At 46.7% G+C, this 22036-nt stretch overlaps 1 protein-coding gene across 5 annotated transcripts; it reads left to right on the plus strand.

The window, feature by feature from the left end:
• Positions 1-1449: 1449 nt before the first annotated feature.
• On the plus strand, positions 1450-22017 carry usp6nl (USP6 N-terminal like). 5 transcript variants are annotated; one of them, XM_058069379.1, is made up of 17 exons: positions 1450-2094; positions 2166-2358; positions 4177-4432; positions 6998-7105; positions 14892-14965; positions 15268-15347; positions 15666-15705; positions 16634-16714; positions 16781-16888; positions 16983-17092; positions 17157-17205; positions 17291-17411; positions 18040-18134; positions 18533-18598; positions 18673-18772; positions 18851-19003; positions 19735-22017. In XM_058069379.1, exons 4-17 carry the CDS (start codon positions 7102-7104, stop codon positions 21162-21164), a joined length of 2511 nt encoding a protein of 836 aa, XP_057925362.1. In that variant the 5' UTR covers positions 1450-2094; positions 2166-2358; positions 4177-4432; positions 6998-7101; the 3' UTR covers positions 21165-22017. The 5 variants fall into 5 exon arrangements, with proteins under 5 accessions (XP_057925362.1, XP_057925360.1, XP_057925359.1 ...); XM_058069377.1 differs by lacking the exons at positions 1450-2094; positions 2166-2358; positions 4177-4432; positions 6998-7105 and adding an exon at positions 11164-11613 and having other exon boundaries at positions 16986-17092; XM_058069376.1 differs by lacking the exons at positions 1450-2094; positions 2166-2358; positions 4177-4432; positions 6998-7105 and adding an exon at positions 11167-11613.
• Positions 22018-22036: the final 19 nt, after the last annotated feature.

Raw genomic sequence — 22036 nt, forward strand, 5'->3', positions numbered from 1 at the left:
TGAAATAACACCCCTATAGTCATCCTGTCACTCCTGTTACCCAAGATAGTAGACATCATAAGACATATTAGGCATAGGAAACCTGTTTATCACCTTCTAAATATGCTTTTAACATTAATAGAGCCCTCTAGACATGAAATAACACCCCTATAGTCATCCTGTCACTCCTGTTACCCAAGATAGTAGACATCATAAGACATATTAGGCATAGGAAACCTGTTTATCACCTTCTAAATATGCTTTTAACATTAATAGAGCCCTCTAGACATGAAATAACACCCCTATAGTCAACTTTACAGGACCACGCAGTCAGGAGATGTGAAGACCTGGGCTCGATCCTCCGCTTCTGTGTGGAGTTTGCATGTTCTCCGGTTTCCTCCCCCATTCCAAAAACATGCCAGCTTCATTGGCCACTCCAAATTGTCCATAGGTATGAATGTGAGTGTGAATGGTTGTTTGTCTATATGTGCCCTGGGATTGGCTGGCCACCAGTCCAAGGTGTACCCCGCCTCTTGCCCCAAGACAGCTGGGATAGGCTCCAGCACCAGCCAACCTAGGGAGGATAAGCGACATAGGAAATGGATAGATGGTAATAATGTAGACTTACACCTGTTCACATGGGAGAATTCCTTGTTGTTTTTACTTCCTGTTTCTGTACAGTACTTCCTTTCCATCGATGTAACACTACACTGACACCTGTTGAATACTACAGAATACTACATGTCATGCCAACAAGTGTGAATGTTGTACATTCTGTCTGTCTGTCATACTTCACCGGCATGGAAAGGTTGTACTGTTTATATCTTTGTAAAGAGGATCAAATACCTAAATACCTGACCCCCAGCCCCCCCCAGTGAGGTGAAGTGACTTGATTGTGACTTAGTTTGGGAGTAAATGACTGGGGTAATGTTGCTCAATTTCACATTGATTGCTGTAACTAGCTAACTTCCTTTAAGACACTAGCTAGCTTGTCAGCTAATTTCCTTTAAGACGCTAGCTAACTCCCTGTAAGACGTTAGCTAGCTTCCTTCCTGTAAGACGTTAGCTAGCTAACTTCCTGTAAGACGTTAGCTAGCTAACTTCCTGTAAGACGTTAGCTAGCTTCCTTCCTGTAAGACGTTAGCTAGCTAACTTCCTGTAAGACGTTAGCTAGCTAACTTCCTGTAAGACGTTAGCTAGCTAACTTCCTGTAAGACGTTAGCTAGCTTCCTTCCTGTAAGACGTTAGCTAGCTAACTTCCTGTAAGACGTTAGCTAGCTAACTTCCTGTAAGACGTTAGCTAGCTAACTTCCTGTAAGACGTTAGCTAGCTAACTTCCTGTAAGACGTTAGCTAGCTAACTTCCTGTAAGACGTTAGCTAGCTTCCTTCCTGTAAGACGTTAGCTAGCTAACTTCCTGTAAGACGTTAGCTAGCTAACTTCCTGTAAGACGTTAGCTAGCTAACTTCCTATAAGACGCTAGCTACCTCGCTAGCTAACTCGATAGCTAACTTTCTTTAAGAAGTTAAGAAGAATTAGAAGAACATTTGGGTTTGTGGTGCAGATGGAAGCTCGGTAAAGACTACCTTGTCTTGTGTTGTGTTGCTTCGTTGTGTTGTTTTTCCTCGGCAGGACAGGGAAAATACAGTATTTCTTAAATGGCCAACTCCAGCTCGATGTTTTGCCCTCAGTCAATATGGCCGCCACGACCCAGCGTCCCAACAGGGGAGAGGTGAAAGGTCAGCTGTCACCTCCGGGTCACGTGACGAGGCGTCGGCCAGCCAAGAAGTATTGGGGCAATAAATCAGCGGCGTGTTTCTCCGGCTTCCAATAAGCTGACAGATCAAATATCCACGCAGCGCCGCATTATGGGCTTTCTGGCACATTACGGCGCGGCGGCAGTCGGGCACGTCTCTTATTAAATATTGATTGTGAAGTTGAGGCACAGTAATCTGCCCTTAGTTTGTGGATCCTGCTCAATATTACACCTCGGTTATTATTAACGCGCGGCTCCTAATTCAACAAAATGTCTGCGGCTCCGGATTTGATTTCCCTACACGAGTTTTGCTCTTTGGATGTTATTGCTGCTTATCGAGTCCGTGTCAGACGTCCACAGGTGAGGCTTGCACGCAAACGTACTTCTCATTCACCCAAATGACTGTGGAACGTGTTGCTATCCTGGTTAAGGGAAACCGGGACGGCTCGCTCCAAATGAGCGCCAACAGGAAGTCCACCTCCTTCCGTGTTGGTCATTTGGCAGAGCCGTCACGTGCCACGCCACCCAGCCGGTTCCGCTTGCTGCGAGGATCCCAGAGGAAAGGAACCAAGAGCTTCTCCCGGCTGGACCACAGCTTCTGCTTTTAGGTCAGGTGGATCAACGGTAGGCTCCTCCATCACGCAGCTCATACTGTAGAAGCACAACACCTAGAGCAGGGGTCAGCAACCCCTGGCTCCAGAGCCGCATTTGGCTCTTCAGCCACTTTGTTGTGGCTCCCTTCACAACGCTCAAGTATTTTTTTAAAATACCCTAATGGGAAAAAATATGCATTTTTTAATGAGTTTTTTTTTTTAATCTGACTTTCTGTGAGACCCTGAATGAATTGAAGTGAATGAGTTCTGACTCGTGATTGGATGAGCTCAAAGAGCTCACATGTGACGAGAAGCAACAATTTGGTGTAAAAATTTGGCGTTAAAACTGATTCAAACTTTCAAAAGTTTATAAGATATTGTTTTTAAATGATGTTTTGCGGCTCCTATCTGTTTTCCTTTAGTAAGCGTGTGGGTAAAATGGCTCTTTTGATAATAAAGGTTGCCGACCCCTGACCTAGAGCAACACGCAGCCACCACGAACAAACTTCAACGTAGAGGTGTCCAAAGTGCGGCCCGGAGATTCTAAAGATGTCATTTCGCACAAAAAATCAGCAGTTAATTTACAATAATATTGTCCAAATATTCACAGAAAAATATAGCATATTAGTAGGAATAATAATGCCATTTTAAAACAAAACAAAAGAGAATGAAGAATAAATATTTAGAGAAAAAAATATCTGACGCTAAAATTCAGGGGGGAAATAGAAAAAGTTGAAGTAATTTTACAATAATAATGTCAAATGATTCAAAGGAAAAACAAATTATATTCTAACACAGAAAGCAGGTGGCAATTGTAAGAGAATGAGCGTAGCATTATGATGAAGAATAATATCATTTTCGCAGCATATAGCTACACGGTAGTCATAATAGTCACATTAGAATATTATGGAAAACTAAGTTGTCATTTCTGGAAAATTAGCTTGGGGAAAAGTCTTAATATTATGGAAAATGTACAAGAAAAATGTGGAAATAGAAATTAAAAGCAGCAGAAATGAAACAAAAATATATATTTTTTAAATATTATGTCATGGCAATAAATTCATAATATTACGAAAAGAAACTGTAGGAACATTTAAGAAGAAAAATGAACTATAAATGGTATAAAAAAACAGTGGGTTCATGGCTACGGTGCGATGCTGCCATCTAGTGGACGCAGGCAGGCACAGCGCTAAGCAGGCTAGTGACCTCCCGATCTTGTCAGTGCATTTTCCATCACAACACACGGATTTGATTAAAGTTGTTCTGGTGGGCTTGTCAGCTTCTCGTAGATGAACGCCGCGGTGATTTATATCTTTATTTATGTTTACAACGACTCGCTAAATTAGAGCGTAAAATCAACACAGCAGGACACGCGTCAGGCGACACGGCAGCCCTCCATTGATTTGTTGCTCTGCTTGCTCAAATTGGTTGCTTGTTTATTTTCCCTCCAAGGTGCGTCCCTGACGGGTGACGGACACGTCCCAATAAGCGAGGCCAGCGTGGGGATAAATCGATGGGAGGCCCGGAGTGAGCGTGACGAGAGTCGATAGGGAAAGGGGAATGAGTGAAGACATTTAAATCACTTTATTCTCCACTGACGAGACGCCTCTCTTTTACCGACGAGGCGGCATTTGCGAGTCAAATTAGTGGCGTGTCTGTCTCCGTTTCCTAAAAATAGACTTTACCAAGAAATATAACGGTGTAAACTTTTCAGAAATGTACCGTATTTGTCTTACACTTTGCCCCCAATTATCCTTTTAAGCTTTTTCTGCCTTTAAAAAAACAAATGAAGTACAAATTCACAAATTAAACAGCCACGTGAAATGTTTTTTCTGTGTACTGTTCCAAGACCGGAAGTGTGGAGGTTGGCGACGCTGAGTGTTGGCGCATCAAGGCTTCTTCCCCCCCCTCCCCTTCCCCCGCGCGGAGGTGTCATGGTCGTCCTGCGGGCGGCGCATTGCTACCTGGCTGCCCGCGGTGCTCCTCCGCCGCAGAGTTTCACAAGTGGCCCGGACTTCCTGGTACGGCAGCGCGGACATGGCCGGGCAGGGAGGGAGCCGCGACAGCGTGAGCGACCAGAGAACCCCCGTCGAGATGAACGCAAGGTGGGGCTTGGCGGAGGGCTTTAACGGGAACATTGGAACTTGCTGTCCCGGCTCTCGAGGCATATGTCACGGAGGGAAGCACGGCACTGCACCGCCGGAATGACGGCGCTCCGTATAGCTTTGCAAAGTCAAGTCAGACACAGCCACGCCAGTTGTTACGCTTTATTGTGCGACTTTTTGAAATTACGGCTCTTGCTAAAGATTAGTTTTATTATTGTAAACTTTGTGTTTATTTGTATTCACCGAGGCCTACCTAGCCAAACCCACCACTGTTGAGCTAGCTGACTAGCAGTACTCTACTTCCGGTGGTTTCCTACAAAATGCGTGTGTTTACAAATTGTATTTTGGTAAGAAACGTGACGAACCTGCATTACGACGTGTTGCTCAGCTAGTGGCGAGGAGACACTAAATGCAATATCATTTGAAATGTACTCTATACTTTCGTAACGGTTGTCATGGAGAAACTCAGGAGTAGTTTTATTTGGTCAACTACACAAGGGTACTTCCGGTTGAGAGTCTACTGCTGTGTTTATCTGACGACAACAACCTCCCGCTAACAATCAATTCCACCCAGGACCACCAATCGCGGCTTCTCATTGGCTTGCTCTGCTCGCCTCGATGCAGCTGATTGGCTGCGAGTAGCTGTCGATCACCGTGTTACGGCCATGCTAACGTTAGCGCTAGAAGCAGTGCTCTTGTTTTAGACTTTTTTAACAATAAGAGAAAGGGTAATGAAAAATGAATGTAGCCTATGAAGTCATATGTGTTTGGCGCTGCTGTTTAAATGCTGATTTGTCTGCAGGCGAATTAACTGTCTATATATTACATTATATCATTTTGGTGTTTTCTGTTGTCATTCCTGAATTCAATGACTTCATCATATTATGTGTTTGGTCCTAATATGCGGCACCATTAGTTTTGAAAGTAGTTTATTTTGAAAGGTGTTTGACATTTCAGCGTAGAGTAATGAGCAGTAAAGTCAAAGGAGGCATCAAATCATCGTGGAATATGTTGTCATCCTCAGGCAACACATCTTATTTTGAAATTGGGGGCAGGAAGTGGTGCCGTGCACTTGCCAGTGGTGTGTCTTTCAACCCTCCTCCTGTCCTGCCTCAGGATAATGCGGCTTAGCTGCAGTCGGAGGCTTTGCGCTTTGAAAACAGCGGGCATGTGTGGGAGTGTGCCGCAATCCGGCCCGCATGCAGACCACCTCTGACCCGGTCAGCGAGGACAGAACTCATCCTTCCTCCTCATCACTTGGACGCGGGCCTTCCTGGTCCGTGGTGGTGGTCTTGGTCTTCTTCTCGGCTGTGATAAACTTGCAGGATGTGTCGGCCTCAAACTATTTGCCTCATCAGCTTTTGTTGGTGGCATTGTGTCTGTGCAGGCCCCCCCCCCCCGGCCGTAAATACAGCCAAGAGTAGAGACAACCGTTCACACACTTAATTGTCCATGTCATATTTATAAACATATTTACCATTAGAGCCCTCTAAACATGAAATAACACCCCTATAGTCACGTCGATACTAGGGCTGCCCATTGATTAATCGCATTTTGTCCATAGTTAACTCAGCATTTAATCGCAGATAGAATCGCAGATTCGCATGACATCAAATGTTATGTAAAAGGATATAAATTTGGGAACTACGGGCCATTATTTCAAACAATACAGTCAGCAAGCATATTTTGTATGTTCTTAAACTGGCCCACGAATGGTCAGCAAATACAAAATGTGAGGGAGTGAGACCTCTCACACTAACATGTTTTTGTTTGTGTCAGCTCCAAATAAGATGAGTTTATTTATGATGCTGGTTTTAAATTCTAAATGTTTGTGTTTCAATGTTAAAATGTACAAATGAAAATAGCTAAAACACGCAATAGTCAGAAAACATTTCATCCAAATTGCAAACTTAATGTCATTTTATTTCTCTTTTAAAACACATTGAAATGCATAGAAATTCATCATTATATTACAGTAAATATTATTTTATTACAATACTGGAACTATTCATTAGAAATCCCCCAGTTTTAGAATGTTTACTGCAAGGTGTGATTCGTCCAACTTTGTTGACGGTCATTGAACGCACCGTACTCCAATGCAAAGCGGATGTATTTGGATGTATTTCCCCTTTTTCTTCCATGATATTAATATTAGCCAATATAGCAGACATTAAGAGATAATAAGACATAAACGCTGGTGTGTTGTGGTGAGTCCGAGTGGAGTTTGAGCTTGGTGTGGGTTCCAGCCAAAACAATAGTCTTGCGTTTGGGATGGTTATTCCTGTTGTTTCTCTGATGGAGTCTGGTGCTTGTGTGTCTCTTCTAACATTACAGCATCCTCTTTCAATGTGTGTTTCTAATGCCTTACATGTGTATTTTACTTCTTTGAGTCATTTTTAGGATGGTCTGGTTAGAAAGATGCCAGTGGGCATCTGATGTCGTGTACTGCAGAGGATATGATCAAAGATGTTGTTGTCACCCAAGACCACCACTAGGGGTAGCCTGACACACTTTGTCAAACGGAAGTAATCTCACCCGCGGTCGTTCCCGCCTCCCTCTGTCCAGGTCATGAGTGCCTCGAGGAAGGACCCAGCGGAGAACCAGCTCACCCATCCCAAGCACCGCCCTGCCTGGGCCGCCTCCTGCCCCCCCGCCCCCGGGCTCCCACCATGAGTGAGTACTGGCAGCGTGGACGTTCGTAGATGTTGGTCGATGCATCACGTCATATACAGTAGCCACCGTCGTGAAAATACGCCCCCTAGTGGCTGCTAGCAGTATAGAAATAACACTAACAGGTCTGTAATCTACTTGTGGTGGCTGCAGCACATATTTTTCTAGCATTGTTTTGCGAGATATAGCTGGCGGTGAGTGGTTTTCAAAGTAACTCCTGCCCCCCATCAGCCTGGCCAACTGTGGTTGATGATGGAGGACCTCCCTGGTGGAGGTAATGACCCCAACCCCATCATGCCGCCCATCAAGGGACACAAACACAGTTCCCACTCTTGCAAACTAATGGGGCGGCGGGTGGTCCTAAACCCGGTTCAGTGGCATTTGCACCCGGGGGGGAAGGGGTGGGCTGAGGGCGTGGGTCTGCGTTGCCAGGGCAACCCACCTCCACCGGAGGGCGAATTGGATTAAGCGCGCACTGCTGAAGTGAAGCGCTGAGAGCTTTAACCCGATTACCTCAGGTTCTTCCGTACACTCTGCCAGCATGAGCTGCCACGAGTAGAGCCCTCTAAACGTGGAAGAACTCCGACAAAGAAGGTATTTCCTGGACCCAAAGTACACCTACATGCATGGATCTGCTCCTGCATCCTTCATCTGGACCCTCCATGGCCCCCAGACCCCCACCATGCCCCCTCCCTCATTCTTTATCTTTTTTCCTCTTCATATTTGGACTTTATTCTCCGACAATTACAGCTGGCCTTTTCCCATTTCTCAGGTTTTATTTTCCAAATATTTCAACTTCTTACATCAATTAGCTTCATACATTTAATATGACTTTACTCCTAAAATATTCTGCCTTTATTCCCATAATATCATGACTCTGTTCCCATATTATCATGACTTTACTCCCAAAATATTCTGCCTTTATTCCCATAATATCATGACTCTATTCCCATATTATCATGACTTTACTCCCATAATATCATGACTCTATTCCCATAATATCATGACTCTATTCCCATATTATCATGACTTTACTCCCATAATATCATGACTCTATTCCCATAATATCATGACTCTATTCCCATATTATCATGACTTTACTCCCATAATATCATGACTCTATTCCCATATTATCATGACTTTACTCCCATAATATCATGACTGTATAGTTTGTCTTTATTCCCATAATATCATGACTCTATTCCCATATTATCATGACTTTACTCCCAAAATATTCCGCCTTTATTCCCATAATATCATGACTCTATTCCCATATTATCATGACTTTACTCCCAAAATATTCTGCCTTTATTCCCATAATATCATGACTCTATTCCCATATTATCATGACTTTACTCCCATAATATCATGACTCTATTCCCATATTATCATGACTTTACTCCCATAATATCATGACTCTATTCCCATAATATCATGACTCTATTCCCATATTATCATGACTTTACTCCCATAATATCATGACTGTATAGTTTGTCTTTATTCCCATAATATCATGACTCTATTCCCATATTATCATGACTTTACTCCCAAAATATTCTGCTTTTATTCCCATAATATCATGACTGTATTCCCATAATGTCATGACTCTTCCCATAATATCATGACTCTTTTCCCATCATAGGTTGTCTTTATTTAAACTTTTTAAAATGTATTTAGTCTTTAATATTTCAAGTCTTATGCTACTAAAATGATTAGACCAGTTAAAAATGACCAGTTTACGGTTAAAAATAACCATTTTTTTCTTGTAAAATAATTTCTTGCTGGAATTCTACTTTTTTTCCTCTTGGTATTTTGACTTTATTCTTGTAAAAAAAAAAAAATTGTAATTTTCTAACAATTTTAATATTTTTTTGTACATTTTCTGACTGATACCCAGCCCCCCCCCAAGCCAATCGTATTTATTTTCATTTTTTCCTGGGCGCGTTTATCAGCTGTCCGAGAGCGAGGACGTGATTCCGGATGAGGAATTAGCCGCTGTTGTTTTGGCCAGTCCGCATCCCGACTCTCCCGCTGACAGGAAGCGAGTCCGAGGCTCCCGTCTGGCCCACGGGACGCTTTAATAAACACTTTAGCTTTTTTTCCTTGCACACTTTCAACTTTTCCTGTCAAACCGTCACACGCCCTAAAAACACAGGAATGTGGTTCATCCACGCCCCCCCCCTCACCCTTTTCTGTCTTCTGCTGATGACAGATGCTGGTGTGTGTGTGTGTGTGTGTGTGTGTGTGTGCGCGCTGACAGGAAGGAAGTCTTGCTAGATTATGATAGCATGTCCCAGTAGGGAGATGGCAGCCAGAGGAAATGGAGCGCTTTAATGATGATGTTCCAAAGACGCATCCAGGATGCCCATGTACCTCCCCACTCCCCAACACGGGTGTCCCACGGGCGCCCCACGGGTGGTCTTCTTCTTCTTCTTGTTGTTGTTGTTGTTCCATCTGGGACAATAAGATGATTTTAGTAGCATAGAGTAGAAACATTACAGGATAAGTACCATCGTTCTGTCTATGTTGTAGTACTACAAGAAGCAAAGCCAACAAAATACATTTGGCATTATTGGAAAATGACACCGGGGAAAAGGTTGCACTATTATGGGAATAAAGTCTGGAGTCATTTTATGAAAACAACGTTCAAATAGTCTGGATATGACTATTGATAGTAATATTATGAGAAGCAAACAAAGGAAAATAAACTTGTCACTTTTGGAAAATTAGCACAGGGAAATGTTCTATGATATGTTCTATGAAATGTTCTATGATATGTTATATGAAATGTTCTATGATATGTTATATGATATGATGGGGTAGAGTCAAAGTTAGGAAAAGAAAATGTGTGAAGATTACTGACAACTGAAAGTTGAAATATTTGGAAAGCAAGCAAAGAGTGACGTGGATATGAATCATATTTAGCTGAGATGAAATATACCGTGTATAACCTGTCAGCACGTGTCGCTCGACTAAATATGGAAGTATATTACTGGAAAAGTTGTAGTAGTAGTAGTAGTAGTCGTCGTCAGTGTAGAGCGCGCTATCCACCCACGTCGCCATGGATACTGCCGGTGTGTGTTGGTCCTCCAAATATGAAAATGCAAAAGTCCTATTCTAACAGGAAAAAGGTTGACTTTAATGAGGCCAAACTGGTAATATGAGGAAAAATCCATAGGGAATTTTAGTAACTAAACAAAATAAAGTTGGATAAAAAGTTCTGATATTATGGGAATAAAGTCTAAATAGAAAAATAATATAATTTCCGAGATAAAAAGAGAAAGTTTGGAAAGTCAAATGAAAAAGTCATATTGCAACAAATAGAAAATAGTTTCAATTTTCCAAGAATGACGTCATGTTATGAGGGAAAATCATATTTTAGTAATAAATCACATTCATCATTTTTACAATCAAAGAAAAGAAAATGAGCTTGCGGGAAAAGATGTTGTAATATTATGGGAGTCATATGGGAGAACAATTACTAGAAGGAAGCAGAAATAGTTGAAATTTCCAAAGAGTCATATTCCAACCAACGGGAAAAGAAGTCCCAGCAAAGTGGGAATACTAGGAGAGAAAATACAGCTGAATATGACACAATTGATTTATCCCCACAAGGGTGGGGGCATGCTGGAGCCTATCCCAGACGACTTGGGAGAGATATCATTTTTGGCAAATGAGCTTGGGGCGGGAGTTGATGGGAATAATGATGGGAATAATGATGGGAATAATGTGAAAGCCGCGGAGAGGAAGTACAAGTCGGGATGAGAAGGAGCGGCGTTGTCGGAAGAAAGATGGAGTGTGAACGTTTGAGCGTCGCTGCTGGTGTCGGCGTTTGGGTCACAGCCTAGCAACCGGCAGCGGTCGGCATGGCAACGGCATCCGGCGGAGCATGTGACGGGATCGGGAAGTATGTCTTTCATCTCAAGGTCACTGCCGAGCGTTTCCACCCTGACTTTGTTGGACTTAAAGTGGGAGGGCGTGACCTGCGAGCCGGACATGTGACCAGCTTCCTGCTGATGAGGGGGAGGGGCAAGGCGGCGAGAGAGAGAGCGAGAGAGCGAGCGAGCGGGGGTGCAAGTTAATTAGGATTTAAAGGATGCAGGCGAGGACGGCGCCAGCGTGGTCTTGGTGAAGATGGAGACCAGGAGGCTGCCAGCGTGAAGAGCGCTCCAGCGTCACCTGCCGCTTTCGCTTATGGGGGGCCGAGGGGGGGCTTTTTTCTTTTATTTACGGTGAAAGAGCGGCCAAAAGCATCCGAGGACGCCAAAGACTGAACACGCACGGCGCCCCCCCCAGGTGGGAGAAGATGTATGCTCCTAGGGGGCGTCCCGGCCCGGGTTCAGGGACGATTCCAAGTGAGCGAGGCAGAGGAGGGAGAGAGGATGATAAGCCGCCGCCCCCTCGGCCCTTTCACCACTCTGAGCCCCGCCCCCCTGTGAGCATGCAGGTGCTGCAGATGGTCCGAGATCTGGTGTCACCGTCCAGACGCAGGGCGGGCCCCTGGTTCGGAGGTGTGTGTGTCTTTTAAGTGCCCTCACTGGGGAGAATCGTGGCTGGGGGCTAACCTTGTAGCAGCAGGAAGTAGTGAACGGGTGAAGAAGGTAAACATTGGGGACGGCACGACAAACCACACGTTATATATGATATGTATTCATAAGGCATGCTCTTTTGTCTTTGTATGGGATGCATATTTAAGCACATATCTAATTATTAGGTAATAGGGGTGTAAAGGTGACTATAGGGGTGTTATTACCTGTGTAGAGGTCTCTAATAATGTTAAAAAGCACATTTAGAAGGTTGTAAACAGGTTTTCTGGGACTAGTCTGTCTTATGATGTCTACTATATTGGGTAATAGGGGTGTAAAGGTGACTATAGGGGTGTTATTTCATGTGTAGAGGTCTCTGATAATGTTTAAAAAGCACATTTAGAAGGTTGTAAACAGGGTTTTTTATGCCTACTCTGTCTTATGATGTTTACTGTATAGGGTAATAGGGATGTAAATGTGACTATAGGGGTGTTATTTCATGTGTAGAGGTCTCTGATAATGTTAAAAAGCACATTTAGAAGGTTGTAAACAGGTTTTCTATGCCTAGTCTGTCTTATGATGTTTTCTATATAGGGTAATAGGGGTGTAAAGGTGACTATAGGGGTGTTATTTCATGTGTAGAGTGCTCTAATAATGTTCAAAAGCACATTTAGAAGGTTGTAAACAGGTTTTCTATGCCTAGTCTGTCTTATGGTGTTTACTATATTAGGTAATTTGGTTGTAGAGGTGACTATAGGGGTGTTATTTCATGTGTAGAGGGCTCTAATAATGTTAAAAAGCACATTTAGAAGGTTGTAAACAGGTTTTGTATGCCTAGTGTGTCTTATAATGTGTACTATATTGGGTAATAGGAGTGTAAAGGTGACTATAGGGGTGTTATTTCATGTCCAGAGGGCTCTAATCATGTGTGTGTAGAAAGTGGTAAACAGGTTTTCTGGGTGACGGGTCATGGTCGGGTATGGAAGCATTGAGCCGCCATAAAGGAGGGATTACAGTACACTTACTGAAGTGTACTAATGCAAGTATTCCTTTTGGGCGGCAGTCTGTGTGTTCTGCCGCTCTCATGAATAGTGAAGCGTGCCACCCGGCGTAAGACAACACCGTGCGACCCCTGACCTTGTGTTGTGTGTCCTGACTGGATCATTGCTGCTTTTTCAGAGCTTCTCAGCGGCTGTGGATGACAATAGTAGAGACCCGGGACAGCTGCAGCGTCCACAGGGTACCCTCAGGGCTTAATGGGGTTCACATCCGCAGATTACAGACGTTCAAAACAGAAATACAGCAGATAATGCACTGATAGCCGCCCTCCATCACCTCGCTGTCATCCAGCACGTTTTCTTGCTTGCTTTGGGGAAAGGAAGAAAGAAATGAAACGAAATGTCTCTGTGGAGGCTGGCCTCCATTGTGGCCCAGAGCCGCACCCCCCAGAGGGGTCCAACAGGGCCCATTGTTGTTGTTTGGGTGGGGGAATGTAGCGAGTGGGACTGACGTCTTGGGCAGTGAAACAAGCGCAGGCATTGTGGCCGCAACATCTCTGCAGGGCGCCGCGCTCCTCTTCAGCCCGGCCGCCTTGATGGGGGGGTAGCCTAGCTCAGGCCGGACCTGGTTGAAGGCATGCATGCCGAGGCGCTGACTCACTCCGGGGGTCCGCTGGACGACGGTGAAGGAGGTAACGGAAGGTTTTGTTGGCACTTTGAAGATAACACACTGACTTGATGACATCACATGACGTGTAGGAATGTACCATTCCTCACCTGCACGCTAAGTTAATAACACGCTATTAGTAACCAGCATGTTAGCATGCTAAGAGTAGATACACAGCAGTGTTGTGGAACGGCGTGTGCATCTGAAGGAGCAGCTGAGGCAAGACAGGAAATGAGATCTTGCGTCCACGCCAGTCTTCTTCTCCTTTGTGCTGACGTGTAAATAAAAACGATTATTACGGTTATTATTCCGTGCAGCTGGACGACACGCGTGACACCGAAACACACGCTGTGGCTTGCTATTACGCTAATGATGCACTTTGGTGCCGTTGTTGCCGCCAACCTGACACTGACTTCCTGCCGAGCGGCACGTGCGTTGATGCTGCCGTTCGGCCCGCCGTTGGCGTGTCACGCCATTAATTACCACTCCGATCCAAAATACCTCCGTATGCCAGCATGCACGCCGAAGTCGCACAGAAGGTCGAGCAGCATTCCAGCCGCCGTCACTATGGGAACACGGCGGCGTCCTGGCGCGGAGGAAAAGCCTTTTCTGCCTTTGACAGTTTGTCTTGTTGCGTAACGACACCAAAACAAAACAGCGGGGGTGTCCGAAGGTTCCCAGCGACGCCCACACGGTGACCGATGAAAGTTGCGTTGGCGACAGTCCCTTTTAATCCACCAAATCTTTCTACCGACATCTTCATCCGCTTCATCCCGTACTCTTAGAACGTTCTCTACAACCAAATATTTCAAAAATGATAACTTTATTTTGTTTTATGGATCACAATGACACTACATATGACCTTCGCTGAGGTCAAGGTGAAAGACGTCTATGGGAGAAGTTTAGGATGTGGAATCGAACCGTGGAAGGGATTGGCTAAGGGAGGTTTTGGCTCCTACGATTAGCTTTAGCATTACAACTTTTTATTTTCATCACATTGCAACTTATTGCTGTTGTTTTTCAACTACTTCAAAGTCCTTTTCCCCCAAAATACAACTTTGTTTTGCTTTTTCATTTGACAACTTTTTACAACTTTATGCTACTAAGTACTGCGACTTAATTCCCATAAATGACCATAACGACTTTTTCTCATTTGATTCTTGTAAAATGAATACATCTTGTTAAAATAATGTTTTAGAATGTGCTGCAAGCCAGTTAAAAAAAAATGAGTGGGGGGGGGCAACGGTGACAAGTCAAGTAGGATTCCTTCTTGAGAAATGGAATGTTTTGGTAGCATAGAAAACCTCTTTACCACCGTCTAATTACACATTTTAACATAATTAGAGCTCTCTGGCTATGAGATAACAGCCCTATAGTCATCTATTACCCAATATAGTAGTCATGAGAGACACTCATGTCAGCATTGGGGCGTTCCTTGCTGTCCTGCTTTCTGAATGCTAGTTCTTGCCGTGGTGGCTATTGTTCATCAATGTGACAGTGCTGCCACCTAGTGGCCAGAGTGGAATTACATAATAACATGTTTCTTCAATGAGCATATTTTGGATGGGGACTGACTTCCTGTCCCGTCTCCTTCACAGCGTCCGATAGTGAGCAGGATGCCGCGGTGAAGCTGGATCAGGAACGGGCGGACATCGTGGCCAAATATGACAAGGTGGGCGTCCCTCTTCATTAGGTACCCAGCCTGACTGGGATCTAAGTGGTAGATCACATCCTCGAGTGAAGGACACACACACACACGCAGCCGACCATCTAGCAGCCAATGAAGAAGCAGCGATTGTATGCCCCAGAAGAGTGGGGGCGCACCACCACGCCCTCGCCACACATGACGATCGCCCGTGATGACTTCTCATCATCATCCACCGCCGCCGTGCACGCTGTCCAACGTTATCCATCACATCATACCTCCTTTTTATTACTCCCACTCCACAGCGTCTCTTCCATTCTCTCCCCCAGGGCAAAGAGGCCCCCGTGGAACCCTGGGAGGACACCAACTTCCACCTCTACCAGCTCATCGACCGCTTTGGCTTCCTGCAGTAAGGACACACACACACAAGCACCAGACGCCGTAGGTGGAACAACAGAGCCAACAATACCTAACACGGGGACTCTCAACAAGATAAAGCCCAGACCTCACCCCCTATCCTCCACTGGAACCACACCAGCACAAGTCTAATCTTATCCTATGATGTCTACTATATTGACTATAGGGCTGTTGTTTCATGTCTAGAGGGCTCTAATCACGTGACCAAGACATGGTCACGGCACTGCCACAGATAGATATCAGTCCTGCATGGGAAACCGACGTAGAGATATACGTGATACGTCTTTCATCCTTTCATCCTTCCTTTCAGTGAGAACGAGCTTCCGTCCTACGACTCGCTGGAGGAAAAGGTGACTGACCTCTGACCTCTGACCTTTCTTCCTTCAATCTTCCATCCACGCTAAATTGCATCCATGTCCGACTACGCTGAGCGCTCCGTGGAAGTCAATAGGAGGCTCATTCATCAGTCACGTGGTTTTAGGGGAAAAGCAGGGATCACCCACTGATGACTGGCACATATTTTCTTGGAAAAAACACCTGGAGTATTTTTGCTGAAAATCTTTTGTAAAAATTTGGAAGTAAGATTTTTATTGTTTTGTTTTTTTTTTTTTTGCAGGTAAACTGCAATAAATATATATTCATTTTTAATCAAAAATATCTGCAAGAGATGTGTTTTGGCAACAAATTTTCAGAGAGAAAAATTCCAATATATATTGTTTTGGATCAAAGCTCTGCATATTTCCGAAAGATTCATTTTTTGCAGGAAAAAAGTGACCAAAAAAAAAGAAAAATATATTTTTGGGATGAAATGTTTGCAAATTTATGAGATGTGTTTTTTTTTGGAGGAAAGAAAATCCATTTCCAGAAAAAATTGAATTATATATTTTGGGGAATCCAAAAACTGAAAATGATTTTTTTTTCCTATTTTAAGAGAAAACATTGTCATATATATACATATATATTTTTGATCAAAGTTCTGCCAATTTGTGTTTTTCAGGAAAAAATCCTATTTTCAGAGAACAAAATAAAAGTATAGATTTTTCTCATATCAAAAGTCTGAATATTTCTGAGACAGAAAAAATGGCCTATTGTCAGGAAAAACATATTTTCTGAACATTTCTGAAAGAGATGGCTTATGAAAAATACAAATAGATACGAAAAAAGATGAGAGAAAAATTCAAACGTCGGACAAGGTGGCTGTTGTCTTGTCTTCCATCCTTGCTGATGCTAGCCTTTGTGGACGTGTGACGCCCCGTCTTTGCTTTTTGCCCCATGCAGCACAAACACACGGAGCTGGAGAGGACCACCAAGTGGCTGAAGATGTTGAAGAGTTGGGACAAGTACAAGAACAGTGAAAAGGTCACTTGCTTTGTCCGCTTATTGTCACACGACCACGCTAAAGGATGATTTCCCTCCCCCACCCAGCTTGCCCGGAGGATCTATAAGGGGATTCCGTTGCAGCTCCGAGGGGAGGTGTGGTGCCTGCTGCTGGATATTCCCAAAATAAAAGAGGAGAAGAAGGACTTCTATGAGGTACCCAGAGGCTTTCTGTGTTTGTGGTGGTCACAGATGCTTTGGTTTGTCCCTGTGAAGACCAAGTGAAGACCAAGTGATGACTGTGTTCCAGAAGCTGAAGGCCCGAGCTAGAGGGTTGTCTCCTGACATTCGTCAGATCGACCTGGACGTGAACCGCACCTACAGGGATCACATCATGTTCAGGGACCGCTACGACATCAAGTGGGTGGCCGTGACGGCTGGCTAGCACCAGCTAGCACTTTCTGGCTAACGCTTTGCTTTGCAGGCAGCAGGCGCTCTTCCACGTTCTCACGGCCTACTCCATCTACAACATGGTGAGCCCACCTCTTCTTCTACTTCTACTTGGTGCTTGTCGCTGCCACGTGATGCCAGCGTGGACGCGTGCGTGCGTACGTGCAGGAGGTGGGCTACTGCCAGGGCATGAGTCAGATCACGGCGCTGCTGCTCATCTACATGAACGAGGAAGACGCCTTCTGGGCTCTGGTCAAGCTGCTGTCAGGACACAAGCACGCCATGCACGGTACCCGTCACCCACACGCCTCCTTCGTACGTACGGCGGCATGAAAAAGTTAGGGCGCCCCTGGTAATGTTCCTCTCTAAATGACTGGTTGTTGGGATCATCCATCATCCTGGACACCGAGATGGCCGTCCCACAACGTTGGACTGGTTCCTCTGCATGGATGCCTCAGTAGAATTGGAGCGGTGTTTAGGGTCATGGTCTTGGTGGAAGGATCCAACCCCACTCCAACTTCTACTTTCTCACTGATTCTTGAAGACCGTTGGCAACAATCTGCTGATACCGACTGGAATCCATGCCACCTTCAACTTGAAGAAGATTCCAGGCCCTGCACTGGCCCCACAGCCCCCCAGCATGATGGAACCACCACCAAATGTTACTGTGGGTAGCAAGTGTTTGTCTGGGAATGCTGCACCAACATCATGTTGGAGGTCTTTGGAGCTGGTCTGTGGGTTGACTCTGACTGGCCTTAACTAGAACTGTTCCTGTGGTCATCTGGAACATAACCAGGGGTACCCTAACCTTGTCATACCGCTGTGCGTATATACAGTGTAGTAGTAGTAGTAGTAGTAGTAGTAGTAGTACTCCTTCACTACCAGCCAGGAAGTTCTCATCCTCCCATCCTATACAGGATTCTTTGTTCCCGGCTTCCCCAAACTCCTCCGCTTCCAGGAGCACCACGACCGCATTGTCAAGAAGATGATGCCCAAGCTCAAGCATCACCTGGTGAATGACTCCGCCCACACTCACACCTGCCTCCGCCGCCCAACACACAACACTCTTCTTCCTTCCTTCTTATTCTTCTTCATTCTTCTTTTTCTTCCTCCTCTTTCTTCTTCCTTCCTTTCTTGTTCGTTTTCTTTCTTGCTGCTTGTTCTTCCTTCATCATGACTTCATGACTCCTTCAAGTGCCAAGACGCCAGGTGAACGAGTGAACGAATCGAGTCTTTTGAACAATGAGGACCGCGTATAAGAGCTGCTGGTTCTCATGTCCAAGACTCAAGTACCTGCCGAACTGTGGTGCTGGTTCACTCCAAAGAGCCGTTCACGAGACTAGACTCGCTAGGAGTGAGTGAGTCGGTGCGTGTGAATCAGCTGTTGGTGAACGTGTGCTTGTGCTGCAGGACGGCCAGGAGGTGCTGACCAGTCTCTACACCATGAAGTGGTTCTTCCAGTGCTTCCTGGACAGAGTGAGTACTTCACGCCCGACTCAAACAAAGGAGTCGTCACAAATATCTCCACCCCCTACCCCCGCCCCCCCCAGACACCGTTCACACTGACTCTAAGGATCTGGGACATCTACATCCTGGAGGGCGAACGGCTCCTTCCCGCCATGTCCTACACCGTCCTCAAGCTGCACAGGAGTACGTCCCCGTGACACCATCTCCACTCTGACTCGTAGACGCTTCACATGCTAACTTGACTTGTCCCCGCCCCCGCAGAGCGCCTGATGAAGATGTCCATGGAGGACCTGGTGGAGTTCCTGCAGGTGTCTCTGTCCAAAGATTTCCTTTTGGAGGACGACCTGGTGATCGAGCAGCTCCAGGCCTCCATGGCGGAGCTCCACAGGGTCAAGCTGGAGCTGCCGGCGCCAGGTAGCTCAGTCGCCAACGCCGTCCCGCGCCTTAGCCTGCTAGCACCCGCACAGCTGAGCTGCTTCCTGCTGGACCACAACTTAGCGTCTTCTAACGTGTCTTCTCCTTAACCCCTCCCCCTTCTCTCTGCCTCTTCTTCCGAACCAATGTTAGCCAACAACTACAAAAACGCGAGCGGGGGCCACATTGGTTCCTACAACAGTGACGGGTGGGCTATCCTGACTGGTCTTGCCTCTCCATGTCCGTCCGTCTTCTCAGTGTGTCCTGTCTGTGGCTTTGTCTGTCCAGCAGCACTCGGGTCCCATACCACCCCCAACCCCCCACCCCCCACCCCCACCCCCCCAACACCACACACACAAACTCGCACACCTTCCCCCGGTGGTTTTGTATTCTTGCTTTGCTTAATGTGGAGTGCCGCAATCTCTCTCTGCTCATCTTTCCAAGACTCCATGCTGGTTTTCAGCCTGGCCGTGTCGCCCTCACTGGACCCGACAAGGCCCCCGGCAGCCTTTTTTTGGGACAAGAATCAAACGGCGTTTAGTTTTCCGTCCTTTGCCTGTGGAGATGATGTGTTGTCTTGAATGTAACTCTCCTTCTGTGGCCGGGATGCCAGTGGTATTGCATGAATCCGTGTCCCCGTTGTGGCTCTTCATCCGTGTCTCCAGCCATCATGCTCGTCTTGTCCCCCCCGAGTGGACTTTTCACCCGGGGCCGCTGCTTTTGTCTTCCAGGTAAAGACGAGGAGTTCCCCAAGAAGCCTTTAGGGCAGCTTCCGGAGCTGGCACCGGCAGCCGTGACCCACCTGGGCAATGGGCAGAGCCACGCAGAACCCGCCGAGCCTCCAAAGCACCCCAGTCCGGTACCGGACCACCAGCGGGGTAGCCGTACCCCCAGTCGGTTACGCCGGGACTCACTGGACAAGACGATACGCCACCGCAAGGTTGACATGAGGGACGGTGGACTGGAGGCGGCCTCAAGGGAGCGGCAGAAGGCATCGGCTTCAACCACGCCCGAAAGGGGGCCGTCGCCGCCCTCGGCGCCAACCCCTGTCCCGCTGTTGAAGACTCAGAGTCACGTCGTCGCCAACCACCGAGACATCACTCCCCGCTGGTTCAAACCCTCCGAGACCAAGCTAGAAGCCGCCAAGGCGATGGCAGCCCGAGAGGTCCAGCTGACCCGGGGGGCATCTCCGGCCCCGTCCGGTCCCGATGACACCCAGCACCTCAACCGCCGGCCACACTCCAAAGGTTTTGTTCCGGGCGCCAACCGTGGGTCCAACGCCTCGCAGTATGACAACGTCCCAGGGCTGCCGGAGCAGGAGTTTGAGATCTTGGAACTGGAGAGACCTCCGTCCAGGATGAGGACTCCTCGCAGCGAGACCCCGTTCCAGCGGGGTGCCCCCGCTAATGCATCCAGTCTTGGCGGGGGTGTCATCTCAGGAGCGTCCAGGATGCCCTCGCACCCCCCTCCGCCCTCATTTGCCCACCATAACCCTGTAGGGGCCTACACCGGCTTCCCTGGAAACCAAAATCACTACCACTCCCCTGGCAGGACCACGACTGAGGTCCCCATCTTTCATCCGGGCTACCGACACTTGGCGCCACCCTCCCACCTCCCATCGCCCCCCAACGTGAGGATGGAGGATCAAACATACGCCACCACCAGGCGGCCGCCCAATAACAACTCCCCCGAGAGGGCTCTCATGAACACTTTTGCAACCTACCGCAGGCAGCAGCCGCCGCCCGGTGCCGCCCACCACCCTCGAAGACCACCCTTGCAGCTGGAGCAGCAGGGGCGCACCACCCCTATCTACCTTCAAAAGCTCACCTCCACCGCACAGGTCCACGCCCCTGTGGACTACAGCTTTGAGGGACAAACGAGAGACGAGTATCATCCACAGGATGGACCCCCGTGGGCCCCACCGGTGGAGCGGCCCCCTCAGTCCCCTGGCGGCGTGCCTCGCTCACCCAGCTTCCAGAAAGCTCAGATGTCTCCCGTGGAGGTGTTCACGTTCCCCGACGCCGATGGGCCGCAGCACTACGGGACGCCCTTCCGGGAGCAGCACCCCGTCGTGCGGCAACAGCTCCCCCAGCTGTTTGGAGGCACGCACTACAGGCACGCGCAGGAGGCGTTCGCCATGCAGGACTCCATGCTGCTGTGACCCCGCGCATTCGTCTACTGATTCATTGATTCTACTGACTCCCAGCGTCTCGGATGAATGATTCATTCATTCAGTGATTCAAAGATGAAAATATTCGATTCTCCTTTCGGATGTATACATGATCAAAGAGTGTAAAGAACTATTTTATGTAGAGTGTTTTTCTTCATGGCAGCAGAGGGAAGCGTCTTTATTTTTCTAGATGTTAGTGCTAGATGTTGACGCTAGCGAGCTAGCTAGAGTTGGCTTTGGAATCAAAAGAATAACACTAATGTGTTAATAACACTGTGTCCTTCGTGCTTCGGATTAGCATTTACCTTTCATGTATGGCACACCTTCAGGGAGGCGCTGCCCCCCATGAAGTGCAATGTTTTTGACACACTAAGGATTTTCTTACTTTCATGGACTGGTCTGTTTTCAATGGAACTCTTTTTAAAATACACCTCGACCTCACCCAGGCCCACATGCACTGCTGCTCTCAAACCTGGCTTGAATTTATTACGTCTCGGTAATCTCAACACTGACATGTCCACTACTGTTCTGGCACAGTACAAATGTGGAGGAAGACATTTCAGCATGAAAGGTCTCCCGGTCCTTCTGTGTGTATGTTGCTGCACTGGTGCTGTGCGTTGCATTCCCCGAGTTATCTTTTTGATGACTAACTGCACATCATTACCTTAATAAACTGAGATGGAATGGAAAAGACGTCTTTTTCACCGTGTTTGTCTTGTTTGGAAGTCCTTTACACCACTGAACCTCCAGGGGTCGCCACAGTCTCACAGCAATTACCCTCATGTCCTCCTTCGCTACTTCCATATCGTCATGGTTGAAATTCTAAATATGTTACATTTTTAAGCCTTAATATTTGGGGAAAC

Source organism: Doryrhamphus excisus, chromosome 3 (assembly GCF_030265055.1).
Source record: "Doryrhamphus excisus isolate RoL2022-K1 chromosome 3, RoL_Dexc_1.0, whole genome shotgun sequence".
Lineage (NCBI taxonomy): Eukaryota > Metazoa > Chordata > Actinopteri > Syngnathiformes > Syngnathidae > Doryrhamphus > Doryrhamphus excisus.

Bases quoted from the DNA above. Each gene is read 5' to 3' on its own strand.
- usp6nl (XM_058069376.1), top strand. From the start codon at position 11,409: ATGTATGCTCCTAGGGGGCGTCCCGGCCCGGGTTCAGGGACGATTCCA. The intron at 18,599-18,672 runs GTGAGTACTTCA...CGCCCCCCCCAG, and splicing joins TCCAGTGCTTCCTGGACAGA to ACACCGTTCACACTGACTCT. The intron at 18,773-18,850 runs GTACGTCCCCGT...CCGCCCCCGCAG, and splicing joins CGTCCTCAAGCTGCACAGGA to AGCGCCTGATGAAGATGTCC.